Here is a 24,118-nt window from a genome sequence, read left to right as displayed (position 1 = left end):
CAACCCAACCAGACCCAACTAAATATATATATTTTCACCCCAGGCAACGGAGCGGCGCAAAGCGGTGCAAGATCAACAAAGTAAATAAAAATAGCAAAACATATAAGAAAACTGAAAGGCTTCATCCTGGAGTGATTTTAACCACAGAAAAACAAACATTCACACCAGATCAGATCTGTCAAGTTTCACACAAAGACACTGAATGAAGGAAATATATATATATTCAATGCACAAGACAGACCCAGCATCGACATGGAACATCAATTATTTATCCACTGTGAATCATACCTCATTATCATATGCCGCCGGTGCAAGCACGCTGTGTGGCCAACAGAGATTGAACGGCATCTGAAAGGCAAGGCCCATCAGCTAAAGCATGCGGTGGTTCAGCAGATAAAGGAGAACATTGAACAGTGGGACAATGTGGCTCGAGATACTACACAGTTAACACTGCCCACATACTACACAGTTAACACTGCCCACAATACTGAATGAACCAATCCCGGAACTACCCATTCAAGATGGCTACAGGTGCCAGCAGGATCCCCAGTGCCAGTATTTGGCAGGGAACATGAACACCATACGCAAGCACTGGCAGAACAAGCACAGCTGGTCGCCATATCCCAGCCGTGGCCGTACAGCGCCACAAAAGCGTACGGCAGCACAGGATGAGGTGGACAGATCATGCCAGAAGGTGCAGTTCCAGCAGATATTTGCATCGCGCAAGGGCTCCCACTACATACAGATCCAGACTAAGGAGACTACTGAGCATACCGGCACGCCAGACCAGAACAGAGCCAGCCAGGCCATTGATGAGCTGGAGCGATTTTACCAGGAACAGCAACGGCAGACCAGCAATGTCATCCAGGCCGGGGAGCACGATGAAGCCAACCCATGGCTGCGGCGGACCAGATGGCCGGTGTACTTGACCAACATCGCACCCAATGATCTGGTCAACTGCGTCCAGCGGCCCGACGATGACACCACGTGCCCAGATGAACTGGCCGCGAGGGCCATCGGGAGGCCATGGGGCAGGTTGCCCGTACCAGCCAGCGAGTCATCACACGGCTGGGCCACTTCGTCCGCATCGAGGCCATCCGCACAGAGCGACACCAGACCCGGCACACCCCGTTGCAGGCATACATGGATGAGGAGAGCATCGCCGAGCACGTGAGGCCATGGCAGCAGATGTTGATGTTTTTCGCCCGAACGCAGGTCGAGCATGAATGGACGAGCCCACAGTACCGGTTCACACCACGGCAGCGCAAGACATGGAGGGTATTATGGCAGGTAGCCACCACAGAGGGAGCCGACCAGCGACACTCCATCAGCCCAGACCCCATGGATGAGCAGATGACTGAGGAAGAAGAAGAGGAGGAGGAGAAGGGACAGAGAGATACGCAGTCAGAAGAAGAAGATAAGTTCAAATCAACCAAGATCCAGATGGCATGTTTGGATTTTTGCATTGAGCTGCTGGACCAGCGGAGTTCAGGTGGAGGATTATGAGTGCGCGCTGGTAGACGCGTGGCGGTGCTGGGACGGGGGGAGTATGGATGGTGCGACGCGGAGAGCTACCCACCAATGTTGTCACGGATCATCAAGGTGGCACGGTTCATGGTGGTGCACAAGGCGCTGCGACTGGACGCCAATGCATCCGACATGCTGGCCAGGAACCAAGCAAGCCAGATGGTGGGAGAGTGGGCCGTGGTGAGCGCCATGAAGGAGGCGGATTACACGTTCACAGGCAATCAGAATGAAGGGTAATCAGTGAAGACATCAGAGGCATCCCATCAACAATCAGACAGACATTCCACAAACAGAATGTCCATCAAGGCCGGTTCATCATCACACATCAGCAGCGAGGGCAGAGGGCATTGATGGATGAGGAGGTTTTAGTGGAAGAGGCGCAGAGGTGGAAGGATCAGTGTTTGATATGTGCAAGTGGCAAGCGGGAGTTTGACCATGAGCTGTACCAGTGTCCCCACGAGGAGAGCCAGGAGGCAAAGAGATGGATGATGACAGTGCGGAGCAAGATCAAATACACACAGTATTCCGGGTGCTTCCGATGCGGGATGCCGCAGTCCATATGCAACAGCTGGAAGACACAGAGGCAGTGTCCGTACAGGGGATTTTTGATCCCGACAGTGGCAATGATGATGTATGGGTGTCATGCAGGGCAGATGAAGCAGGCGTGGAGACAGCGGCTGAGAGAGTTCAATGTGGATGCAGATGATCAGGAGGCGGTGATTGAATTTTTGGGACAGAAGGTTGAGGGGCAGGGCATGGAGCACAACCGGCTGGTGGAGATGGTTTGTTGGCTGCGAGGGATATATCAGGAGGCAGAGAGGGGGAAGATCGAGTTAGAGGGTACAGAGGTCAAGTGATATCATGGGTGAGGGGCACATCACGGGTGAGAGGCACCACAGGAGGATGAAAGATGTATATATATATAAAGGCAGGTGAAGCAAGAGACAGAGGGTAGGGTTACAAAGAGTGAGGGTAGAGGCTGGGGGGAAGGATGAGGTGGTCAGAGTCAGGGTTAGGGTTGACAAAGAGTGAGGCTAGAGACAGGGGTGGGCAGTGAGGTCAGAATAGATGGTTAAATTGAGCACAAACCCGTTAACCCATTGGAAGTCAAACCCGTTGGACCCAAACCCGTTGGCCGTCGAACCCGTTGGATGAGCGCATTAACCCGTTGGAAGTCGAACACGCTGGACCCAACCCGTTGGACGTCGAACCCGTTGGACCCAACCCGTTGGACGTCAAACCCGTTGGACGTCAAACCCGTTGGACGTCAAATCCGTCCCAGGAGCGCATTAACCCGTTGGACGTCAAACCCGTCCCAGGAGCGCATTAACCCGTTGGAAGTCGAACACGCTGGACCCAACCCGTTGGACGTCAAACCCGTCCAAGGAGCGCATTAGCCCATTGGACCCGAACCCGTTGGATGAACCCATCAACCCTATCCAACAGGTGGGGGTGGAATGGACGTCCATTCCATTTAGGGTTAGAAAACCTTAGAAAACCGACCAATCAGAGCAGGGCAGATTGGACGTACATTCCATTTGGTTTCAGACGTTGAACGTCCAATCAACCACGGAGTCAATTGACTTCAAACTTTGCATGTAGGCCGTAGTGGATATGAAATACAACATATCCAAATCAAAAGCGATAATTCCGCCGGGAAGGGGTTAAATTTTAGTGTCAAAGTCAATGAGTTGAGGTGCGATGTTTGATGGGGTAAGCCATCAACCCAACCAGACCCAACTAAATATATATATTTTCACCCCAGGCAACGGAGCGGCGCAAAGCGGTGCAAGATCAACAAAGTAAATAAAAATAGCAAAACATATAAGAAAACTGAAAGGCTTCATCCTGGAGTGATTTTAACCACAGAAAAACAAACATTCACACCAGATCAGATCTGTCAAGTTTCACACAAAGACACTGAATGAAGGAAATATATATATATTCAATGCACAAGACAGACCCAACATCGACATGGAACATCGATTATTTATCCACTGTGAATCATACCTCATTATCATATGCCGCCGGTGCAAGCACGCTGTGTGGCCAACCGAGATTGAACGGCATCTGAAAGGCAAGGCCCATCAGCTAAAGCATGCGGTGGTTCAGCAGATAAAGGAGAACATTGAACAGTGGGACAATGTGGCTCGAGATACTACACAGTTAACACTGCCCACATACTACACAGTTAACACTGCCCACAATACTGAATGAACCAATCCCGGAACTACCCATTCAAGATGGCTACAGGTGCCAGCGGGATCCCCAGTGTCAGTATGTGGCAGGGAACATGAACACCATGCGCAAGCACTGGCAGAACAAGCACAGCTGGTCGCCATATCCCAGAGGGAGCCGACCAGCGACACTCCATCAGCCCAGACCCCATGGATGAGCAGATGACTGAGGAAGAAGAAGAGGAGGAGGAGAAGGGACAGAGAGATACCCAGCCAGAAGAAGAAGATAAGTTCAAATCAACCAAGATCCAGATGGCATGTTTGGATTTTTGAATTGAGCTGCTGAACCAGCGGGTTCAGGTGGAGGATTATGAGTGCGCGCTGGTAGACGCGTTGGCGGTGCTGGGACGGGGGGAGTATGGATGGTGCGACGCGAAGAGCTACCCACCAATATTGTCACGGATCAAGAAGAAGATAAGTTCAAATCAACCAAGATCCAGATGGCATGTTTGGATTTTTGAATTGAGCTGCTGAACCAGCGGGTTCAGGTGGAGGATTATGAGTGCGCGCTGGTAGACGCGTTGGCGGTGCTAGGACGGGGGGAGTATGGATGGCGCGACGCGGAGAGCTACCCACCAATATTGTCACGGATCATCAAGGTGGCACGGTTATGCCACACGGTGCTCAACGACCAGGTCAACTATCCAACAGGTGGGGGTGGAATGGACGTCCATTCCATTTAGGGTTAGAAAACCTTAGAAAACCGACCAATCAGAGCAGGGCAGATTGGGCGTACATTCCATTTGGTTTCAGACGTTGAACGTCTAATCAACCACGGAGTCAATTGACTTCAAACTTTGCATGTAGGCCGTAGTGGATATGAAATACAACATATCCAAATCAAAAGCGATAATTCCGCCGGGAAGGGGTTAAATTTTAGTGTCAAAGTCAATGAGTTGAGGTGCGATGTTTGATGGGGTAAGCCATCAACCCAACCAGACCCAACTAAATATCTATATTTTCACCCAGGCAACGGAGCGGTGCAAAGCGGTGCAGGATCAACAAAGTAAATAAAAATAGCAAAACATATAAGAAAACTGAAAGGCTTCATCCTGGAGTGATTTTAAACACAGAAAAACAAACATTCACACCAGATCAGATCTGTCAAGTTTCACACAAAGACACTGAATGAAGGAAATATATATATATTCAATGCACAAGACAGACCCATCATCGACATGGAACATCAATTATTTGTCCACTGTGAATCATACCTCATTATCATATGCCGCCGGTGCAAGCACGCTGTGTGGCCAACAGAGATTGAACAGCATCTGAAAGGCAAGGCCCATCAGCTAAAGCATGCGGTGGTTCAGCAGATAAAGGAGAACATTGAACAGTGGGACAATGTGGCTCGAGATACTACACAGTTAACACTGCCCCACAATACTGAATGAACCAATCCCGGAACTACCCATTCATGATGGCTACAGGTGCCAGCGGGATCCCCCAGTGCCAGTATGTGGCAGGGAACATGAACACCATGCGCAAGCACTGGCAGAACAAGCACAGCTGGTCGCCATATCCCAGCCGTGGCCGTACAGCGCCACAAAAGCGTACGGCAGCACAGGATGAGGTGGACAGATCATGCCAGAAGGTGCAGTTCCAGCAGGTATTTGCATCGCGCAAGGGCTCCCACTACATACAGATCCAGACTAAGGAGACTACTGAGCACACCGGCACGCCAGACCAGAACAGAGCCAGCCATGTCATTGATGAGCTGGAGCGGTTTTACCGGGAACAGCAACGGCAGACCAGCAATGTCATCCAGGCCGGGGAGCACGATGAAGCCAACCCATGGCTGCGGCGGACCAGATGGCCGGTGTACTATCCAACAGGTGGGGGTGGAATGGACGTCCATTCCATTCAGGGTTAGAAAACTGACCAATCAGAGCAGGGCAGATTGGACGTACATTCCATTTGGTTTCAGACGTTGAACGTCTAATCAACTACGGAGTCAATTGACTTCAAACTTTGCATGTAGGCCGTAGTGGATATGAAATACAACATATCCAAATCAAAAGCGATAATTCCGCCGGGAAGGGGTTACATTGTGGTGTCAAAGTCAATGAGTTGAGGTGCGATGTTTGATGGGGTAAGCCATCAACCCAACCAGACCCAACTAAATATCTATATTTTCACCCAGGCAACGGAGCGGTGCAAAGCGGTGCAAGATCAACAAAGTAAATTAAAATAGCAAAATATATAAAAAAACCGAAAGGCTTCATTCTGGAGTGATTTTAAACACAGAAAAACAAACATTAGTCGAACACGCTGGACCCAAACCCGTTGGATGTCAAACCCGTCCAAGGAGCCCATTCACCCATTGGACCCGAACCCGTTGGATGAACCCATCAACCCGTTGGAAGTCGAGCACGCTGGACGATTATATCAGAAGGTAGAGGGGGGGTTTCAAAAATATGGGAGTTTTAAAGAGCATTATCCCATACAATAATGGGCCAGGGTTAGGGTTACAAAGAGTGAGGGTAGAGGCTGGGGGGGAGGATGAGGTGGTCAGAGTCAGGGTTAGAGTGAGGGGTGTTCAGGGGTCGAACCCGTTGAACGAACCCGTTAACCCGTTGGACCCAAACCAGTGGGATGAAACCAATTAAAAAGTCAAACCCGCTGGACATGCCCGTTGAAGGTTATAGGGTTAGGGTTAAACTATCCAAGTTATACATAGTGCGTGGTCCGACGCGCCCCCGTCCGATTTTCTCCGTCCCTGATTGGCCGCCCGTGCGTGCTCCCGCTCCCGCCTCCGCGTGCCCGCAGTGGCCCGGTCGCGGTCGAGCTCCCTCTTCCCTTCCCTTCTGCGGCAGCCAGCCACCCCATTACTTCAAACTTTGCATGTAGGCCGTAGTGGATATGGAATACAACATATCCAAATTAAAAGCGATAATTCCGCCGGGAAGGGGTTAAATTGTGGTGTCAAAGTCAATGAGTTGAGGTGCGATGTTTGATGGGGTAAGCCACCAACCCAACCAGACCCAACTATATATATATATTTTCACCCAGGCAACAGAGCGGTGCAAAGCGGTGCAAGATCAACAAAGTAAATAAAAATAGCAAAACATATAAGAAAACTGAAAGGCTTCATCCTGGAGTGATTTTAACCACAGAAAAACAAACATTCACACCAGATCAGATCTGTCAAGTTTCACACAAAGACACTGAATGAAGGAAATATATATATATTCAATGCACAAGACAGACCCAGCATCGACATGGAACATCAATTATTTATCCACTGTGAATCATACCTCATTATCATATGCCGCCGGTGCAAGCACGCTGTGTGGCCAACAGAGATTGAACGGCATCTGAAAGGCAAGGCCCATCAGCTAAAGCATGCGGTGGTTCAGCAGATAAAGGAGAACATTGAACAGTGGGACAATGTGGCTCGAGATACTACACAGTTAACACTGCCCACAATACTGAATGAACCAATCCCGGAACTACCCATTCATGATGGCTACAGGTGCCAGCGGGATCCCCAGTGCCAGTATGTGGCAGGGAACATGAACACCATGCGCAAGCACTGGCAGAACAAGCACAGCTGGTCGCCATATCCCAGAGGGAGCCGACCAGCGACACTCCATCAGCCCAGACCCCATGGATGAGCAGATGACTGAGGAAGAAGAAGAGGAGGAGGAGAAGGGACAGAGAGATACCCAGCCAGAAGAAGAAGATAAGTTCAAATCAACCAAGATCCAGATGGCATGTTTTGGATTTTTTGAATTGAGCTGCTGGACCAGCGGGGTTCGGGTGGAGGATTATGAGTGCGCGCTGGTAGACGCGTTGGCGGTGCTGGGACGGGGGGAGTATGGATGGCGCGACGCGGAGAGCTACCCACCAATATTGTCACGGATCATCAAGGTGGCACGGTTATGCCACACGGTGCTCAACGACCAGGTCAACTATCCAACATGTGGGGGTGGAATGGACGTCCATTCCATTCAGGGTAAGAAAACCGACCAATCAGAGCAGGGCAGATTGGACGTACATTCCATTTGGTTTCAGACGTTGAACGTCCAATCAACCACGGAGTCAATTGACTTCAAACTTTGCATGTAGGCCGTAGTGGATATGAAATACAACATATCCAAATCAAAAGCGATAATTCCGCCGGGAAGGGGTTACATTGTGGTGTCAAAGTCAATGAGTTGAGGTGCGATGTTTGATGGGGTAAGCCATCAACCCAACCAGACCCAACTAAATATCTATATTTTCACCCAGGCAACGGAGCGGTTAGGGTTACTAGATCAACAAAGTAAATAAAAATAGCAAAATATATAAAAAAACTGAAAGGCTTTATTCTGGAGTGATTTTAAACAGAGAAAAACAAACATTAGTCGAACACGCTGGACCCAAACCCGTTGGACGTCAAACCCGTCCAAGGAGCCCATTCACCCATTGGACCCGAACCCGTTGGATGAACCCATCAACCTGTTGGAAGTCGAGCACGCTGGACGATTATATCAGAAGGTAGAGGGGGGGGTTCAAAAATATTGGAGTTTTAAAGAGCATTATCCCATACAATAATGGGCCAGGGTTAGGGTTACAAAGAGTGAGGGTAGAGGCTGGGGGGGAGGATGAGGTGGTCAGAGTCAGGGTTAGAGTGAGGGGTGTTCAGGGGTCGAACCCGTTGAACGAACCCGTCAACCCGTTGGACCCAAACCAGTGGGATGAAACCATTTAAAAGTCAAACCCGCTGGACATGCCCGTTGAAGGTTATAGGGTTAGGGTTAAACTATCCAAGTTCTACATAGTGCGTGGTCCGACGCGCCCCGGTCCGATTTTCTCCGTCCCTGATTGGCCGCCCGTGCGTGCTCCCGCTCCCGCCTCCGCGTGCCCGCAGTGGGGCCCGGTCACAGTCGAGCTCCCTCTTCCTCTTCCCTTCTCATATCTCATGGCACAGATGCTGGTGGTACAGCAGGCAGTTCAGATGGCCGAGGATGAGCAGGTGGAGCACCCTGCAGATGCGCTGGATGCCATGCGTGAACGCTTCCTCCTCCCAGGAGTGGCTGCCCCCTTTGGCTGGGTGACCCGGCTGCGGACATTCGGCAAGCGAGTGCAGAACACCACCACAAGTCTAGGGTATGTCTGCTGGAGCGATGACCAGCAGACTCTAAGCTATAGAGAGCTGCATCTAAGCATAGCAGGGCTCCGGCGCTTCGTGCGCACGCAGGTGGAGCTTACACAGCACAAGCTTGAGCAGCTCTTTCTTGTTCATGAAGAGGAAGCACGGGAGGTGGTAGTGCCACGCCTGGCACTGGCCCAGCTGGCGGACAGCCCTACAAACAATCATCGCGGCTGGAACTTCCTTCAAGCACCGCAGAACTGCAAGGCCCTTCCAACCACAGGGGAGCGATGGCTGCTGGACCGAGTCCTCACAACAGACAGGCTCCGGGCAGAGTGGGTAGCTGTACGGCCATCTGATCATCAGGTGGTCTGGGACACAGCAGTGGTAGATGACTATCTGCAGCAGGTGGATGAATTTCTTGAGCAGCTGCTTCTTGTGGTTCATCTCACTGGGGGCCAGCGTGCGCGGGCCACAGAGCTGCTCAGCATACGGCACAGTAACACAGTCTGCGGCCGCCACCGCAGCATTTTTATTGAACATGGGCTGGTGAGCATGGTGACAACCTATCACAAAGGATACAGCATGACCAACTCCACAAAGATCATCCACCGCTATCTGCCAGCAGAGGTCAGTGAGCTGGTGGTGTACTACCTCTGGCTGATTCTACCTTTCGCGCGGGCGGTCCAGCGGCTTGCATATGGAGACAGTGATAGTTAAGGGGGGCTGCGGTCACCATTTCTCTGGCCGCGGGGGCATGGACCGTGGGACTGCAGCCGGCTGCGGGTGGTGCTTCAGCGCGAGGCAAAGACACACCTCCAGACCAAGCTCAATGTAATCCCTTGGCGGCATGCCGCCATTGCCATCTCGCGTATGCACCTGTCCTGTGGAGGGTTCAAGCGGGAATATGGGGCAGATGATGCGGCAGTAGACCAGCAGGCAGGCCATGGATCCTGGGCTGCAGGTACAGTATATGCGCGGGGGCTGCAGGAGGCACCAGGCCACATTGAGGCACGGCGTGTGCGGTACCAGGCTGTCAGCCGGGAGTGGCATGAATTCCTGGGGTTTAACCCAGGCCCAGGGGTGCGAAAGCGGGTTAGGAACATGGAAAAGAGTGTTAGCAGAAAAGCTCAAAAACAGCAGCCATCATATGTAACAGTAGAAATAGATGATAACATAGAGCTATAAATGATAAAAGATATATATTTTTCTCATGCAATCATGAATTCCTGGGGTTTAACCCAGGCCCAGGGGTGCGAAAGCGGGCACGGAACATGGAAAAGAGCGTTAGCAGAAAAGCTCAAAAACAGCAGCCATCATATGTAACAGTAGAAATAGATGACAACATAGAGCTATAAATGATAAAAGATATATATTTTTCTCATGCAATTCATTATGACCAGATTTCCAACTTCAGCAGCTAGCTGTCATCTTTATAAATTTCAATACAAATCAGCCTTTCACCTCCGTTATAAAATGTATAATATTATATTTTCATAGACAACTCATCACAACCAGACCTTAAACTTCAGGAGCCAGTTATATTATATATACAGAGTATGATATTTAATTTCAAGACATAATTTCATCAGAAAATCATATTATTACAACATTAAGGTAGATAAGTTGTTTTGCAGAGTTATCAATATTAAATATATATATTTCCCCCCAGGGCAACTACCATCATCAAAACGGTCACAGATCAGCAAAATAACAATCAGACAGAAATTAACATCATACATTTAAGTATTCATCTGCAATTGTTTAGAAGCATTACAAAACTTAAATTTAGAGCAAATTAACATTGTCGAGTGAAGTTTATTTATACTTCATTTTCAAAGAATATATATATATATATATATCAACTCAAGAATACACTGACTTCATTAACATGGAACATCAATTATTCATTCAGTGTGAATCATACCCCATCATCATATGGCGTCAATGCAAGTATGCAGTATGGCCAACAGAAATTGAACGGCATTTGAAGGGTTCAACTCATCAGTTAAAGTATACAGCCACACAGAGTATCAAGCAGATAATTCAACAGTGGGATCATATCGCGCATGATCTCAGCCAGTTGATATTATCCACAGAATTGAACAAACCAATACATGAGCCGCTCATCCACAATGGCTACATGTGTTGGCGGCAATCTGAATGTCAGTATGTTGGAGGAACTATACGGAGCATGTACAAGCACTGACAGACCCAACACAGCTGGACTCCATGTCTCAGTCAGGGTTGGATGTCATCACAAAACCATATGCAGGTACAGAATGAGATCAACAAAGTAAATAAAAATAGCAAAATATATAAATAAACTGAAAGGGTTCATTCTGGAGTGATTTTAAACACAGAAAACCAAACATTAGTCGAACACGCTGGACCCAAGCCGTTGGACGTCAAACCCGTTGGACGTCAAACCCGTTGGACGTCGAAGCCGTTGGATGAGCGCATCAACCCGTTGGAAGTCGAACACGCTGGACCCAAACCCGTTGGATGTCGAACCCGTCCAAGGAGCGCATTAACCCATTGGACCCGAACCCGTTGGATGAACCCATCAACCCGTTGGATGAACCCATCAACCCGTTGGACCCAACCCGTTGGACGTCAAACCCGTCCCAGGAGCGCATTAACCCGTTGGGAGTTGAACACGCTGGACCTAAACCCGTTGGACGTCGAACCCGTTGGATGAGGAAGTCGAACACGCTGGACACAAACCCGTTGAACGTCAAACCCGTTGGACGTCAAACCCGTCCCAGGAGCGCATTAACCCGTTGGGAGTTGAACACGCTGGACCCAAACCCGTTGGATGTCAAACCCGTCCAAGGAGCCCATTCACCCATTGGACCCGAACCCGTTGGATGAACCCATCAACCCGTTGGAAGTCGAGCACGCTGGACGATTATATCAGAAGGTAGAGGGGGGGTTTCAAAAATATGGGAGTTTTAAAGAGCATTATCCCATACAATAATGGGCCAGGGTTAGGGTTACAAAGAGTGAGGGTAGAGGCTGGGGGGGAGGATGAGGTGGTCAGAGTCAGGGTTAGAGTGAGGGGTGTTCAGGGGTCGAACCCGTTGAACGAACCCGTTAACCCGTTGGACCCAAACCAGTGGGATGAAACCATTTAAAAGTCAAACCCGCTGGACATGCCCGTTGAAGGTTATAGGGTTAGGGTTAAACTATCCAAGTTATACATAGTGCGTGGTCCGACGCGCCCCCGTCCGATTTTCTCCGTCCCTGATTGGCCGCCCGTGCGTGCTCCCGCTCCCGCCTCCGCGTGCCCGCAGTGGCCCGGTCGCGGTCGAGCTCCCTCTTCCCTTCCCTTCTGCGGCAGCCAGCCACCCCATTACTTCAAACTTTGCATGTAGGCCGTAGTGGATATGGAATACAACATATCCAAATTAAAAGCGATAATTCCGCCGGGAAGGGGTTAAATTGTGGTGTCAAAGTCAATTCTAGTACCACATTGACAGGCTAAGACCAACACCACAGATACAGAAACATCTACATATTTTAGCATGAGATGATAGAGCAGCCTCTGGGCATTAAACTGATATATTCCATATTCCCATAGCCCATGTAGTGGTGGAGATATTGTGGTTTAAACAATGGAGGGTTCTATGGGACGATAATACCGTATTAGGTTAGCGTATATTTTCTACAGCCGCGCTAACCCGTTACAGTATTATCGTCCCAAAGTCCCGGTCAGCGCAAGGAGTGGTTAGATGTGCATGAAATCATGCATGCTGGCTCTCTACCAAACATATTCAATGCTATTTAAGTTGCAGGTCAGTGGAATAGAAATTACGTTGTCAATCAAGGATGCAATTCTCTACCCCCATTTACTTGAGGAATTGGCTTTTAGTTTGACCTGGAATTGGCTTTTTTGGTGAGAACTTGGCAAGACTTGGCAGGGCTTGGCAAGGCTTGGCAGGTTTTAAAACCCAAGTAAGATCACGTGATAAAAGCCAGGTAAGATTATGTAATCTGACCCGACTTTTCTTACATAATAGAACAGTATTATATGTTGGGCACTAGTTGCCCAGGCGGCCCTCCACCGCACGTGATTACCCCTATATAGTTAGCTAGCGATCGCACAATGAGAAGATCAACCATCCCACAGGTTATGGCCCGGATTGCAGATTTTTAAGAAAAACAGACGTTTTGATTAGAATACGCTGCGACTGATGTTATATTGGATGAGTTAAACATTATTCCCCTGAAAAGAGAGCTCTTTGCCTATAAAAGTGGTGTAATTGACGGAATTGCTGTCGAGACTGCTGCAGAGATTTCATTACTATCTTGAAGGGATCAAAAACTTATTTATTTATTTTCATTCAGAACCTCCCTAAGTCAGATTGATTATGAGTGGTTCTCGATTACCTGCGACCCCAATATCAGGACGTAAGAAGACACTACGTTCGCAATCAAGGGTCCCCCAATCCTTCCCCCCTATTACTGAGCAAGAATCCGGCTCAGAAGCGGAGGGTGATCAAACTGAATACGCGATGGCAGAGGAAGATATGACAACCTCTGGCTCAGCACGCGATACTGGCAAGATGCCAGAACGCGAGGAATCTGAGGATGGCACGCCCAGTCCTATGCCGATACCTACGCCGAATCCTAACGGCATGGTGACCATGGCAGCAGCAGATCTCATTGCACTCTGCGAGCGACTGATATCAGCACGCGCGCCGCCACCTCCTCCACCTCCTCCACCACCTCCACCTCCTCCGAACCCTATACCAGAAGAAGATCCGAACATGCTGGCTCGCGAATACCAGAAGGAAGCGCAGGCCTCGTTGAACACAAAGTCCGTCACCACGTTCGATGGCACCAACTACCAGACGTGGAAGATGGCGTTCTTGTCGGATGCAGAAGTGATCGGTGGTGCAGATATTCTCAATAAGAACCAACAGGAACCACCTGAAGGTTTATCATCGCTCGATCAGCGATATTGGGTGATACGTTCAAAACTTCTCTTCCGTCGCATGTTGCAATCCCTAGTAGGTTCTGTCCGTTTGACCATGGGATCCATTCAACCCGACAACGCGGCGGCCCTATGGAACAAGGTAAGCGCAGTATACGCGATATCCCTAGGGGAAGAAAGGATTAACATCCTTAAAGAATTTACCCACTTGCATGTCAAGGACGGTGATTACCTGGCGTACGTACGCCGATATCAATACCTGTCTGCTCGCATGCGACAACTAACGGAGGACCGTGGTGAGAACTACCTCCATGATTTCTTTATTATCGGCCTCCGAGATTATCAGAGGACCTATGTTAAATCACGCCTCGATACGTTCTACGGGACGGGTCAGGGTCCGATTGTCAACCTAGATATCAACGATCTCACAAAACAAATTGCTCACCGGATGAGTAAATCAGAGGGTACTGGACGCCCTAAAGCTCCAAAGGCCAACGCGGCCACCAATGATAATGACAACACAACTTCCGCCGCAACCGCAAAGTGCGGATACTGCAAGGTCCCAGGGCATATAAAGGCTAATTGCTATCATCTGAACCCTGACAAAGCGCCCGAGTGGTGGAGGAAAGAGAATAAGGATAATAAGGGCACTGACAACACTGAAGGTGCCAAAAAGAAGGGAAAGGATAAGAAGAAGGACAAGGATGACAACAAACCTACTGGCATCAAAGCACCAGATCTTCTTGCCTCCCAACCTAGTGCTAACACAGCAATTGCTTTATCCGCGTCGTCCGCTACAACATTCAAACCTTGGTATCTCGACACCTGCGCAAGCTTTAATATGACGGGCAAAGGCACTCGTTGGTGCGCGCGAAGTCGTTCGAGGGCGATTTACAAATTACTACCGCGGACGGTGGTGTAGAATGGGTTGAGGAGATAGGTGATATTCTTCTTGAATCAGAAGAGGGGGATATCCCAGTTGGTCACGTCCACTGAATTCTCAATCTAACTGTCAACCTTCTATCCTTCGCGAAGCTAGAAGATCAAGGCTTCAGATATCAACTATCAGATACCACCCCTTTCTATTTTACAATAAGAGCCCTGAACAATGCCAACTTCACCGCTGTTCACACGTCCAAAGAATCGGTCTACAAGATAATAGAATGAGAATCCCAAATAGATGTCCATCACCCGTCCCAGACCGTCCATTTTATGGCCAAATCTTACAATTACAGGGACGCAATGTCGACAATCGCGGGGAAACCTAACGATCAACCTAGCGATCGCAACCCCCTGACAAGAACACTCATGGAATGGCACGTCACACTAGGGCATATCCACGCTGGCGCGATCATTGCACTAGTGAAGGACCCGTCATCCAGCATCTGCATCAAAGAATCTAAAACAGGCTTCTTCTGCAATAGCTGCGTCAAAGCAGGGCATGACGCGCAAGTTCTCACAAACTCCCATGCCACGAGTGTTGCGAGCAATGCAACGTGTTCATATTGACCTTGCTGACGGTGGTCGTACGCTGGATGACATGTCTGATTACCCTATCGAATCTCGTCAAAGGACCAAATATTATATGCTCATCACTGATGACGCCACCCGTTACAGATGGATCTATTTTTTACATACCAAGGATCAAGCTGTCGAAATTTACGCTCACTGAGTCCAATTCATGAAAAATCTCGGCTTCACGCCACCGGCGCTAGTTAGGACTGATATCGATGGTGTCTTTTGATCTATACCCCTCCCTGATTGGCCGCCCGTGCGTGCTCCCGCTCCCGCCTCCGCGTGCCCGCAGTGGCCCGGTCGCGGTCGAGCTCCCTCTTCCCTTCCCTATCCAACAGGTGGGGGTGGAATGGACGTCCATTCCATTCAGGGTTAGAAAACCGACCAATCAGAGCAGGGCAGATTGGACGTACATTCCATTTGGTTTCAGACGTTGAACGTCAAATCAACCACGGAGTCAATTGACTTCAAACTTTGCATGTAGGCCGGAGTGGATATGAAATACAACATATCCAAATCAAAAGCGATAATTCCGCCGGGAAGGGGTTACATTGTGGTGTCAAAGTCAATGAGTTGAGGTGCGATGTTTGATGGGGTAAGCCATCAACCCAACCAGACCCAACTAAATATCTATATTTTCACCCAGGCAACGGAGCGGTTAGGGTTACTAGATCAACAAAGTAAATAAAAATAGCAAAATATATAAAAAAACTGAAAGGCTTCATTCTGGAGTGATTTTAAGCACAGAAAAACAAACATTAGTCGAACACGCTGGACCCAAACCCGTTGGACGTCAAACCCGTCCAAGGAGCCCATTCACCCATTGGACCCGAACCCGTTGGATGAACCCATCAACCTGTTGGAAGTCGAGCACGCTGGACGATTATATCAGAAGGTAGAGGGGGGGGTTCAAAAATATTGGAGTTTTAAAGAGCATTATCCCATACAATAATGGGCCAGGGTTAGGGTTACAAAGAGTGAGGGTAGAGGCTGGGGGGGAGGATGAGGTGGTCAGAGTCAGGGTTAGAGTGAGGGGTGTTCAGGGGTCGAACCCGTTGAACGAACCCGTTAACCCGTTGGACCCAAACCAGTGGGATGAAACCATTTAAAAGTCAAACCCGCTGGACATGCCCGTTGAAGGTTATAGGGTTAGGGTTAAACTATCCAAGTTCTACATAGTGCGTGGTCCGACGCGCCCCCGTCCGATTTTCTCCGTCCCTGATTGGCCGCCCGTGCGTGCTCCCGCTCCCGCCTCCGCGTGCCCGCAGTGGGGCCCGGTCACAGTCGAGCTCCCTCTTCCCTTCTCATATCTCATGGCACAGATGCTGGTGGTACAGCAGGCAGTTCAGATGGCCGAGGATGGGCAGGTGGAGCACCCTGCAGATGCGCTGGATGCCATGCGTGAACGCTTCCTCCTCCCAGGAGTGGCTGCCCCCTTTGGCTGGGTGACCCGGCTGCGGACATTCGGCAAGCGAGTGCAGAACACCACCACGAGTCTAGGGTATGTCTACTGGAGCGATGACCAGCAGACTCTAAGCTATAGAGAGCTGCATCTAAGCATAGCAGGGCTCCGGCGCTTCGTGCGCACGCAGGTGGAGCTGACACAGCACAAGCTTGAGCAGCTCTTTCTTGTTCATGAAGAGGAAGCACGGGAGGTGGTAGTGCCACGCCTGGCACTGGCCCAGCTGGCGGACAGCCCTACAAACAATCAGCGCGGCTGGAACTTCCTTCAAGCACCGCAGAACTGCAAGGCCCTTCCAACCACAGGGGAGCGATGGCTGCTGGACCGAGTCCTCACAACAGACAGGCTCCGGGCAGAGTGGGTAGCTGTACGGCCATCTGATCATCAGGTGGTCTGGGACACAGCAGTGGTAGATGACTATCTGCAGCAGGTGGATGGATTTCTTGAGCAGCTGCTTCTTGTGGTTCATCTCACTGGGGGCCAGCCTGCGCGGGCCACAGAGCTGCTCAGCATACGGCACAGTAACACAGTCTGCGGCCGCCACCGCAGCATTTTTATTGAACATGGGCTGGTGAGCATGGTGACAACCTATCACAAAGGATACAGCATGACCAACTCCACAAAGATCATCCACCGCTATCTGCCAGCAGAGGTCAGTGAGCTGGTGGTTCGCGCGGGCGGTCCAGCGGCTTGCATATGGAGACAGTGATAGCCAAGGGGGGCTGCGGTCACCATTTCTCTGGCCGCGGGGGCATGGACCGTGGGACAGCAGCCGGCTGCGGGTGGTGCTTCAGCGCGAGGCAAAGACACACCTCCAGACCAAGCTCAATGTAATCCCTTGGCGGCATGCCGCCATTGCCATCTCGCGTATGCACCTGTCCTGTGGAGGGTTCAAGCGGGAATATGAGGCAGATGATGCGGCAGTAGACCAGCAGGCAGGCCATGGATCCTGGGCTGCAGGTACAGTATATGCGCGGGGGCTGCAGGAGGCACCAGGCCACATTGAGGCACGGCGTGTGCGGTACCAGGCTGTCAGCCGGGAGTGGCATGAATTCCTGGGGTTTAACCCAGGCCCAGGGGTGCGAAAGCGGGCACGGAACATGGAAAAGAGCGTTAGCAGAAAGGCTCAAAAACAGCAGCCATCATATGTAACAGTAGAAATAGATGATAACATAGAGCTATAAATGATAAAAGATATATATTTTTCTCATGCAATCATGAATTCCTGGGGTTTAACCCAGGCCCAGGGGTGCGAAAGCGGGCACGGAACATGGAAAAGAGCGTTAGCAGAAAGGCTCAAAAACAGCAGCCATCATATGTAACAGTAGAAATAGATGACAACATAGAGCTATAAATGATTAAAGATATATATTTTTCTCATGCAATTCATTATGACCAGATTTCCAACTTCAGCAGCTAGCTGTCATCTTTATAAATTTCAATACAAATCAGCCTTTCACCTCCGTTATAAAATGTATAATATTATATTTTCATAGACAACTCATCACAACCAGACCTTAAACTTCAGTAGCCAGTTATATTATATATACAGAGTATGATATTTAATTTCAAGACATAATTTCATCAGAAAATCATATTATTACAACATTAAAGTAGATAAGTTGTTTTGCAGAGTTATCAATATTAAATATATATATTTCCCCCTGGGCAACTACCATCATCAAAACCGTCACAGATCAGCAAAATAACAATCAGACAGAAATTAACATCATACATTTAAGTATTGATCTGCAATTGCTTAGAAGCATTACAAAACTTAAATTTAGAGCAAATTATCATTGCCGAGTGAAGTGTGTTTATACTTCATTTTCAAAGAATATATATATATATATATATATATATCAACTCAAGAATACACTGACTTCATTAACATGGAACATCAATTTTTCATTCAGTGTGAATCATACCCCATCATCATATGCCGTCAATGCAAGTATGCAGTATGGCCAACAGAAATTGAACGGCATTTGAAGGGTTCAACTCATCAGTTAAAGTATACAGCCACACAGAGTATCAAGCAGATAATTCAACGGTGGGATCATATCGCGCATGATCTCAGGCAGTTGATATTATCCACAGAATTGAACAAACCAATACATGAGCCGCTCATCCACAATGGCTACATGTGTTGGCGGCAATCTGAATGTCAGTATGTTGGAGGAACTATACGGAGCATGTGAAAGCACTGACAGACCCAACACAGCTGGACTCCATGTCTATCCAACAGGTGGGGGTGGAATGGACGTCCATTCCATTCAGGGTTAGAAAACCGACCAATCAGAGCAGGGCAGATTGGACGTACATTCCATTTGGTTTCAGACGTTGAACGTCCAATCAACCACGGAGTCAATTGACTTCAAACTTTGCATGTAGGCCGTAGTGGATATGAAATACAACATATCCAAATCAAAAGCGATAATTCCGCCGGGAAGGGGTTACATTGTGGTGTCAAAGTCAATGAGTTGAGGTGCGATGTTTGATGGGGTAAGCCATCAACCCAACCAGACCCAACTAAATATCTATATTTTCACCCCAGGCAACGGAGCGGCGCAAAGCGGTGCAAGATCAACAAAGTAAATTAAAATAGCAAAATATATAAAAAAAATGAAAGGCTTCATTCTGGAGTGATTTTAAGCACAGAAAAACAAACATTAGTCGAACACGCTGGACCCAAAGCCGTTGGACGTCAAACCCGTCCAAGGAGCCCATTCACCCATTGGACCCGAACCCGTTGGATGAACCCATCAACCTGTTGGAAGTCGAGCACGCTGGACGATTATATCAGAAGGTAGAGGGGGGGGTTCAAAAATATTGGAGTTTTAAAGAGCATTATCCCATACAATAATGGGCCAGGGTTAGGGTTACAAAGAGTGAGGGTAGAGGCTGGGGGGGAGGATGAGGTGGTCAGAGTCAGGGTTAGAGTGAGGGGTGTTCAGGGGTCGAACCCGTTGAACGAACCCGTTAACCCGTTGGACCCAAACCAGTGGGATGAAACCATTTAAAAGTCAAACCCGCTGGACATGCCCGTTGAAGGTTATAGGGTTAGGGTTAAACTATCCAAGTTATACATAGTGCGTGGTCCGACGCGCCCCCGTCCGATTTTCTCCGTCCCTGATTGGCCGCCCGTGCGTGCTCCCGCTCCCGCCTCCGCGTGCCCGCAGTGGGGCCCGGTCACAGTCGAGCTCCCTCTTCCCTTCTCATATCTCATCTCTTCTTATCTTGTCAGTTTTTATTGGCCTTATTGGCCTGGCCTGCTCGCACATCCACGCGTCTCCACATTAATGCATTTATATATTGACGCATTCGTGCATGATTGCTGGCTGCTCACTCTCTCTCTCTCTCTCTTTTTTTTTTTCTTTCTCTCTCTTATGTTTTGCTCTTTCTTCTGATCTCTGACTGACCTCTTTTAAATATACTCTTTCAAATATTGACAGACAGCCAACTTTGATGAGAGATTTACTGTGAGAATGGATCTCTTTATTTATAATAGGTCCCACCGCCTGTGGATCTGCCGCCCATGTGGATTTGCTGTTGCTGTTGCAAATGTCCTCACCCACCTGGCTAAGCGGCACCGCAACCATCCCTCGGCCGCGACGGCAGGTCTCCGGGAGGCCGCAGTGGCTGCGATGATGCAGGACCAGCTGGAGCCGGTGTTTGACCGCACTCAGGAACCCTGTTGCCCACCGCCTCCCGAGAGTGCTCCAGTCCGAGCCGGTGGTGTACTACCTCTGGCTGATTCTACCTTTCGCGCGGGCGGTCCAGCGGCTTGCATATGGAGACAGTGATAGCCAAGGGGGGCTGCGGTCACCATTTCTCTGGCCGCGGGGGCATGGACCGTGGGACAGCAGCCGGCTGCGGGTGGTGCTTCAGCGCGAGGCAAAGACACACCTCCAGACCAAGCTCAATGTAATCACTTGGCGGCATGCCGCCATTGCCATCTCGCGTATGCACCTGTCCTGTGGAGGGTTCAAGCGGGAATATGAGGCAGATGATGCGGCAGTAGACCAGCAGGCAGGCCATGGATCCTGGGCTGCAGGTACAGTATATGCGCGGGGGCTGCAGGAGGCACCAGGCCACATTGAGGCACGGCGTGTGCGGTACCAGGCTGTCAGCCGGGAGTGGCATGAATTCCTGGGGTTTAACCCAGGCCCAGGGGTGCGAAAGCGGGCACGGAACATGGAAAAGAGCGTTAGCAGAAAGGCTCAAAAACAGCAGCCATCATATGTAACAGTAGAAATAGATGACAACATAGAGCTATAAATGATAAAAGATATATATTTTTCTCATGCAATTCATTATGACCAGATTTCCAACTTCAGCAGCTAGCTGTCATCTTTATAAATTTCAATACAAATCAGCCTTTCACCTCCGTTATAAAATGTATAATATTATATTTTCATAGACAACTCATCACAACCAGACCTTAAACTTCAGGAGCCAGTTATATTATATATACAGAGTATGATATTTAATTTCAAGACATAATTTCATCAGAAAATCATATTATTACAACATTAAGGTAGATAAGTTGTTTTGCAGAGTTATCAATATTAAATATATATATTTCGCCCCAGGGCAACTACCATCATCAAAACGGTCACAGATCAGCGAAATAACAATCAGACAGAAATTAACATCATACATTTAAGTATTGATCTGCAATTGCTTAGAAGCATTACAAAACTTAAATTTAGAGCAAATTAACATTGTCGAGTGAAGTGTGTTTATACTTCATTTTCAGAGAATATATATATATATATATATATCAACTCAAGAATACACTGACTTCATTAACATGGAACATCAATTTTTCATTCAGTGTGAATCATACCCCATCATCATATGCCGTCAATGCAAGTATGCAGTATGGCCAACAGAAATTGAACGGCATTTGAAGGGTTCAACTCATCAGTTAAAGTATACAGCCACACAGAGTATCAAGCAGATAATTCAACAGTGGGATCATATCGCGCATGATCTCAGCCAGTTGATATTATCCACAGAATTGAACAAACCAATACATGAGCCGCTCATCCACAATGGCTACATGTGTTGGCGGCAATCTGAATGTCAGTATGTTGGAGGAACTATACGGAGCATGTACAAGCACTGACAGACCCAACACAGCTGGACTCCATGTCTCAGTCAGGGTTGGATGTCATCACAAAACCATATGCAGGTACAGAATGAGATCAACAAAGTAAATAAAAATAGCAAAATATATAAATAAACTGAAAGGGTTCATTCTGGAGTGATTTTAAACACAGAAAACCAAACATTAGTCGAACACGCTGGACCCAAGCCGTTGGACGTCAAACCCGTTGGACGTCAAACCCGTTGGACGTCGAAGCCGTTGGATGAGCGCATCAACCCGTTGGAAGTCGAACACGCTGGACCCAAACCCGTTGGATGTCGAACCCGTCCAAGGAGCGCATTAACCCATTGGACCCGAACCCGTTGGATGAACCCATCAACCCGTTGGATGAACCCATCAACCCGTTGGACCCAACCCGTTGGACGTCAAACCCGTCCCAGGAGCGCATTAACCCGTTGGGAGTTGAACACGCTGGACCTAAACCCGTTGGACGTCGAACCCGTTGGATGAGGAAGTCGAACACGCTGGACACAAACCCGTTGAACGTCAAACCCGTTGGACGTCAAACCCGTCCCAGGAGCGCATTAACCCGTTGGGAGTTGAACACGCTGGACCCAAACCCGTTGGACGTCAAACCCGTCCAAGGAGCCCATTTACCCATTGGACCCGAACCCGTTGGATGAACCCATCAACCCGTTGGAAGTCGAACACGCTGGACCCAACCCGTTGGACGTCAAACCCGTCCCAGGAGCGCATTAACCCGTTGGACGTCGAACCCGTCCCAGGAGCGCATTAACCCGTTGGACGTCGAACACGCTGGACCCAAACCCGTTGGATGTCGAACCCGTCCAAGGAGCGCATTAACCCATTGGACCCGAACCCGTTGGATGAACCCATCAACCCGTTGGATGAACCCATCAACCCGTTGGACCCAACCCGTTGGACGTCAAACCCGTTGGACGTCAAACCCGTTGGATGAGCGCATCAACCCGTTGGAAGTCGAACACGCTGGACCCAAACCCGTTGGATGTCGAACCCGTCCAAGGAGCGCATTAACCCATTGGACCCGAACCCGTTGGATGAACCCATCAACCCGTTGGATGAACCCATCAACCCGTTGGACCCAACCCGTTGGACGTCAAACCCGTTGGACGTCAAACCCGTCCCAGGAGCGCATTAACCCGTTGGAAGTCGAACACGCTGGACCCAAACCCGTTGGATGTCGAACCCGTTGGATGAGGAAGTCGAACGCGCTGGACCCAACCCGTTGGACGTCAAACCCGTCCCAGGAGCGCATTAACCCGTTGGGAGTTGAACACGCTGGACCCAAACCCGTTGGACGTCGAACCCGTTGGATGAGGAAGTCTATCCAACAGGTGGGGGTGGAATGGACGTCCATTCCATTCAGGGTTAGAAAACCGACCAATCAGAGCAGGGCAGATTGGACGTACATTCCATTTGGTTTCAGACGTTGAACGTCTAATCAACCACGGAGTCAATTGACTTCAAACTTTGCATGTAGGCCGTAGTGGATATGAAATACAACATATCCAAATCAAAAGCGATAATTCCGCCGGGAAGGGGTTACATTGTGGTGTCAAAGTCAATGAGTTGAGGTGCGATGTTTGATGGGGTAAGCCATCAACCCAACCAGACCCAACTAAATATCTATCCAACAGGTGGGGGTGGAATGGACGTCCATTCCATTTAGGGTTAGAAAACCTTAGAAAACCGACCAATCAGAGCAGGGCAGATTGGGCGTACATTCCATTTGGTTTCAGACGTTGAACGTCTATCCAACAGGTGGGGGTGGAATGGACGTCCATTCCATTCAGGGTTAGAAAACCGACCAATCAGAGCAGGGCAGATTGGACGTACATTCCATTTGGTTTCAGACGTTGAACGTCTAATCAACTACGGAGTCAATTGACTTCAAACTTTGCATGTAGGCCGAAGTGGATATGAAATACAACATATCCAAATCAAAAGCGATAATTCCGCCGGGAAGGGGTTACATTGTGGTGTCAAAGTCAATGAGTTGAGGTGCGATGTTTGATGGGGTAAGCCATCAACCCAACCCGACCCAACTAAATATCTATATTTTCACCCAGGCAACGGAGCGCTGCAAAGCGGTGGCAGCATCAACAAAGTAAATTAAAAAACCAAACTATATAACAAAAACCAACAGAGCTTCGTCTTGAATTGATTTTAAATCGCAGAAATGGCTGAATTGGTCGAAACT

At 49.1% G+C, this 24,118-nt stretch overlaps 13 protein-coding genes across 13 annotated transcripts; 12 read left to right on the top strand and 1 right to left on the bottom strand.

Moving 5' to 3' along the window:
- Positions 1-226: 226 nt before the first annotated feature.
- Positions 227-2,384, top strand: HCAG_08589 (predicted protein; the record flags this gene model as incomplete). Its single annotated transcript, XM_001536218.1, has 5 exons — positions 227-321; positions 532-1,170; positions 1,236-1,450; positions 1,508-1,760; positions 1,802-2,384. 5 exons carry the CDS (start codon positions 227-229, stop codon positions 2,382-2,384), a joined length of 1,785 nt encoding a protein of 594 aa, XP_001536268.1.
- A 294-nt stretch (positions 2,385-2,678) lies between these two features.
- On the top strand, positions 2,679-2,924 carry HCAG_08588 (predicted protein; the record flags this gene model as incomplete). Its single annotated transcript, XM_001536217.1, has 1 exon — positions 2,679-2,924. The coding sequence occupies one exon, from the start codon at positions 2,679-2,681 to the stop codon at positions 2,922-2,924; it is 246 nt and encodes an 81-aa protein (XP_001536267.1).
- An 846-nt stretch (positions 2,925-3,770) lies between these two features.
- On the top strand, positions 3,771-4,447 carry HCAG_08587 (predicted protein; the record flags this gene model as incomplete). Its single annotated transcript, XM_001536216.1, has 3 exons — positions 3,771-3,804; positions 4,080-4,120; positions 4,253-4,447. The coding sequence occupies 3 exons, from the start codon at positions 3,771-3,773 to the stop codon at positions 4,445-4,447; spliced, it is 270 nt and encodes an 89-aa protein (XP_001536266.1).
- Positions 4,448-5,238: 791 nt separating this feature from the next.
- HCAG_08586 (predicted protein) lies at positions 5,239-5,956 on the top strand (the record flags this gene model as incomplete). The annotated part of the gene is made up of 3 exons (XM_001536215.1): positions 5,239-5,635; positions 5,749-5,842; positions 5,911-5,956. 3 exons carry the CDS (start codon positions 5,239-5,241, stop codon positions 5,954-5,956), a joined length of 537 nt encoding a protein of 178 aa, XP_001536265.1.
- Positions 5,957-6,437: 481 nt separating this feature from the next.
- Positions 6,438-6,596, bottom strand: HCAG_08585 (predicted protein; the record flags this gene model as incomplete). Its single annotated transcript, XM_001536214.1, has 1 exon — positions 6,438-6,596. One exon carries the CDS (start codon positions 6,594-6,596, stop codon positions 6,438-6,440), a length of 159 nt encoding a protein of 52 aa, XP_001536264.1.
- Positions 6,597-7,376: 780 nt separating this feature from the next.
- HCAG_08584 (predicted protein) lies at positions 7,377-10,032 on the top strand (the record flags this gene model as incomplete). Its single annotated transcript, XM_001536213.1, has 5 exons — positions 7,377-7,725; positions 7,839-7,932; positions 8,117-8,249; positions 8,698-9,474; positions 9,667-10,032. The coding sequence occupies 5 exons, from the start codon at positions 7,377-7,379 to the stop codon at positions 10,030-10,032; spliced, it is 1,719 nt and encodes a 572-aa protein (XP_001536263.1).
- Positions 10,033-10,979: 947 nt separating this feature from the next.
- HCAG_08583 (predicted protein) lies at positions 10,980-11,545 on the top strand (the record flags this gene model as incomplete). Its single annotated transcript, XM_001536212.1, has 2 exons — positions 10,980-11,013; positions 11,208-11,545. 2 exons carry the CDS (start codon positions 10,980-10,982, stop codon positions 11,543-11,545), a joined length of 372 nt encoding a protein of 123 aa, XP_001536262.1.
- A 1,816-nt stretch (positions 11,546-13,361) lies between these two features.
- Positions 13,362-14,705, top strand: HCAG_08582 (predicted protein; the record flags this gene model as incomplete). The annotated part of the gene is made up of 2 exons (XM_001536211.1): positions 13,362-13,925; positions 14,004-14,705. 2 exons carry the CDS (start codon positions 13,362-13,364, stop codon positions 14,703-14,705), a joined length of 1,266 nt encoding a protein of 421 aa, XP_001536261.1.
- A 546-nt stretch (positions 14,706-15,251) lies between these two features.
- HCAG_08581 (predicted protein) lies at positions 15,252-17,944 on the top strand (the record flags this gene model as incomplete). Its single annotated transcript, XM_001536210.1, has 5 exons — positions 15,252-15,309; positions 15,783-15,876; positions 16,046-16,193; positions 16,411-17,331; positions 17,408-17,944. 5 exons carry the CDS (start codon positions 15,252-15,254, stop codon positions 17,942-17,944), a joined length of 1,758 nt encoding a protein of 585 aa, XP_001536260.1.
- Positions 17,945-18,896: 952 nt separating this feature from the next.
- On the top strand, positions 18,897-19,363 carry HCAG_08580 (predicted protein; the record flags this gene model as incomplete). Its single annotated transcript, XM_001536209.1, has 4 exons — positions 18,897-18,930; positions 19,009-19,041; positions 19,155-19,248; positions 19,318-19,363. 4 exons carry the CDS (start codon positions 18,897-18,899, stop codon positions 19,361-19,363), a joined length of 207 nt encoding a protein of 68 aa, XP_001536259.1.
- An 885-nt stretch (positions 19,364-20,248) lies between these two features.
- HCAG_08579 (predicted protein) lies at positions 20,249-21,041 on the top strand (the record flags this gene model as incomplete). The annotated part of the gene is made up of 2 exons (XM_001536208.1): positions 20,249-20,500; positions 20,544-21,041. The coding sequence occupies 2 exons, from the start codon at positions 20,249-20,251 to the stop codon at positions 21,039-21,041; spliced, it is 750 nt and encodes a 249-aa protein (XP_001536258.1).
- Positions 21,042-21,820: 779 nt separating this feature from the next.
- HCAG_08578 (predicted protein) lies at positions 21,821-22,386 on the top strand (the record flags this gene model as incomplete). Its single annotated transcript, XM_001536207.1, has 2 exons — positions 21,821-21,854; positions 22,049-22,386. 2 exons carry the CDS (start codon positions 21,821-21,823, stop codon positions 22,384-22,386), a joined length of 372 nt encoding a protein of 123 aa, XP_001536257.1.
- Positions 22,387-22,976: 590 nt separating this feature from the next.
- Positions 22,977-23,664, top strand: HCAG_08577 (predicted protein; the record flags this gene model as incomplete). The annotated part of the gene is made up of 3 exons (XM_001536206.1): positions 22,977-23,226; positions 23,399-23,492; positions 23,556-23,664. 3 exons carry the CDS (start codon positions 22,977-22,979, stop codon positions 23,662-23,664), a joined length of 453 nt encoding a protein of 150 aa, XP_001536256.1.
- Positions 23,665-24,118: the final 454 nt, after the last annotated feature.

The sequence above is a fragment of the Histoplasma capsulatum genome, genomic scaffold (assembly GCF_000149585.1).
Source record: "Histoplasma capsulatum NAm1 scaffold_12 genomic scaffold, whole genome shotgun sequence".
In the NCBI taxonomy this organism is placed as follows: domain Eukaryota; kingdom Fungi; phylum Ascomycota; class Eurotiomycetes; order Onygenales; family Ajellomycetaceae; genus Histoplasma; species Histoplasma mississippiense.
This window is presented reverse-complemented; position numbering and strand designations above follow the sequence as displayed.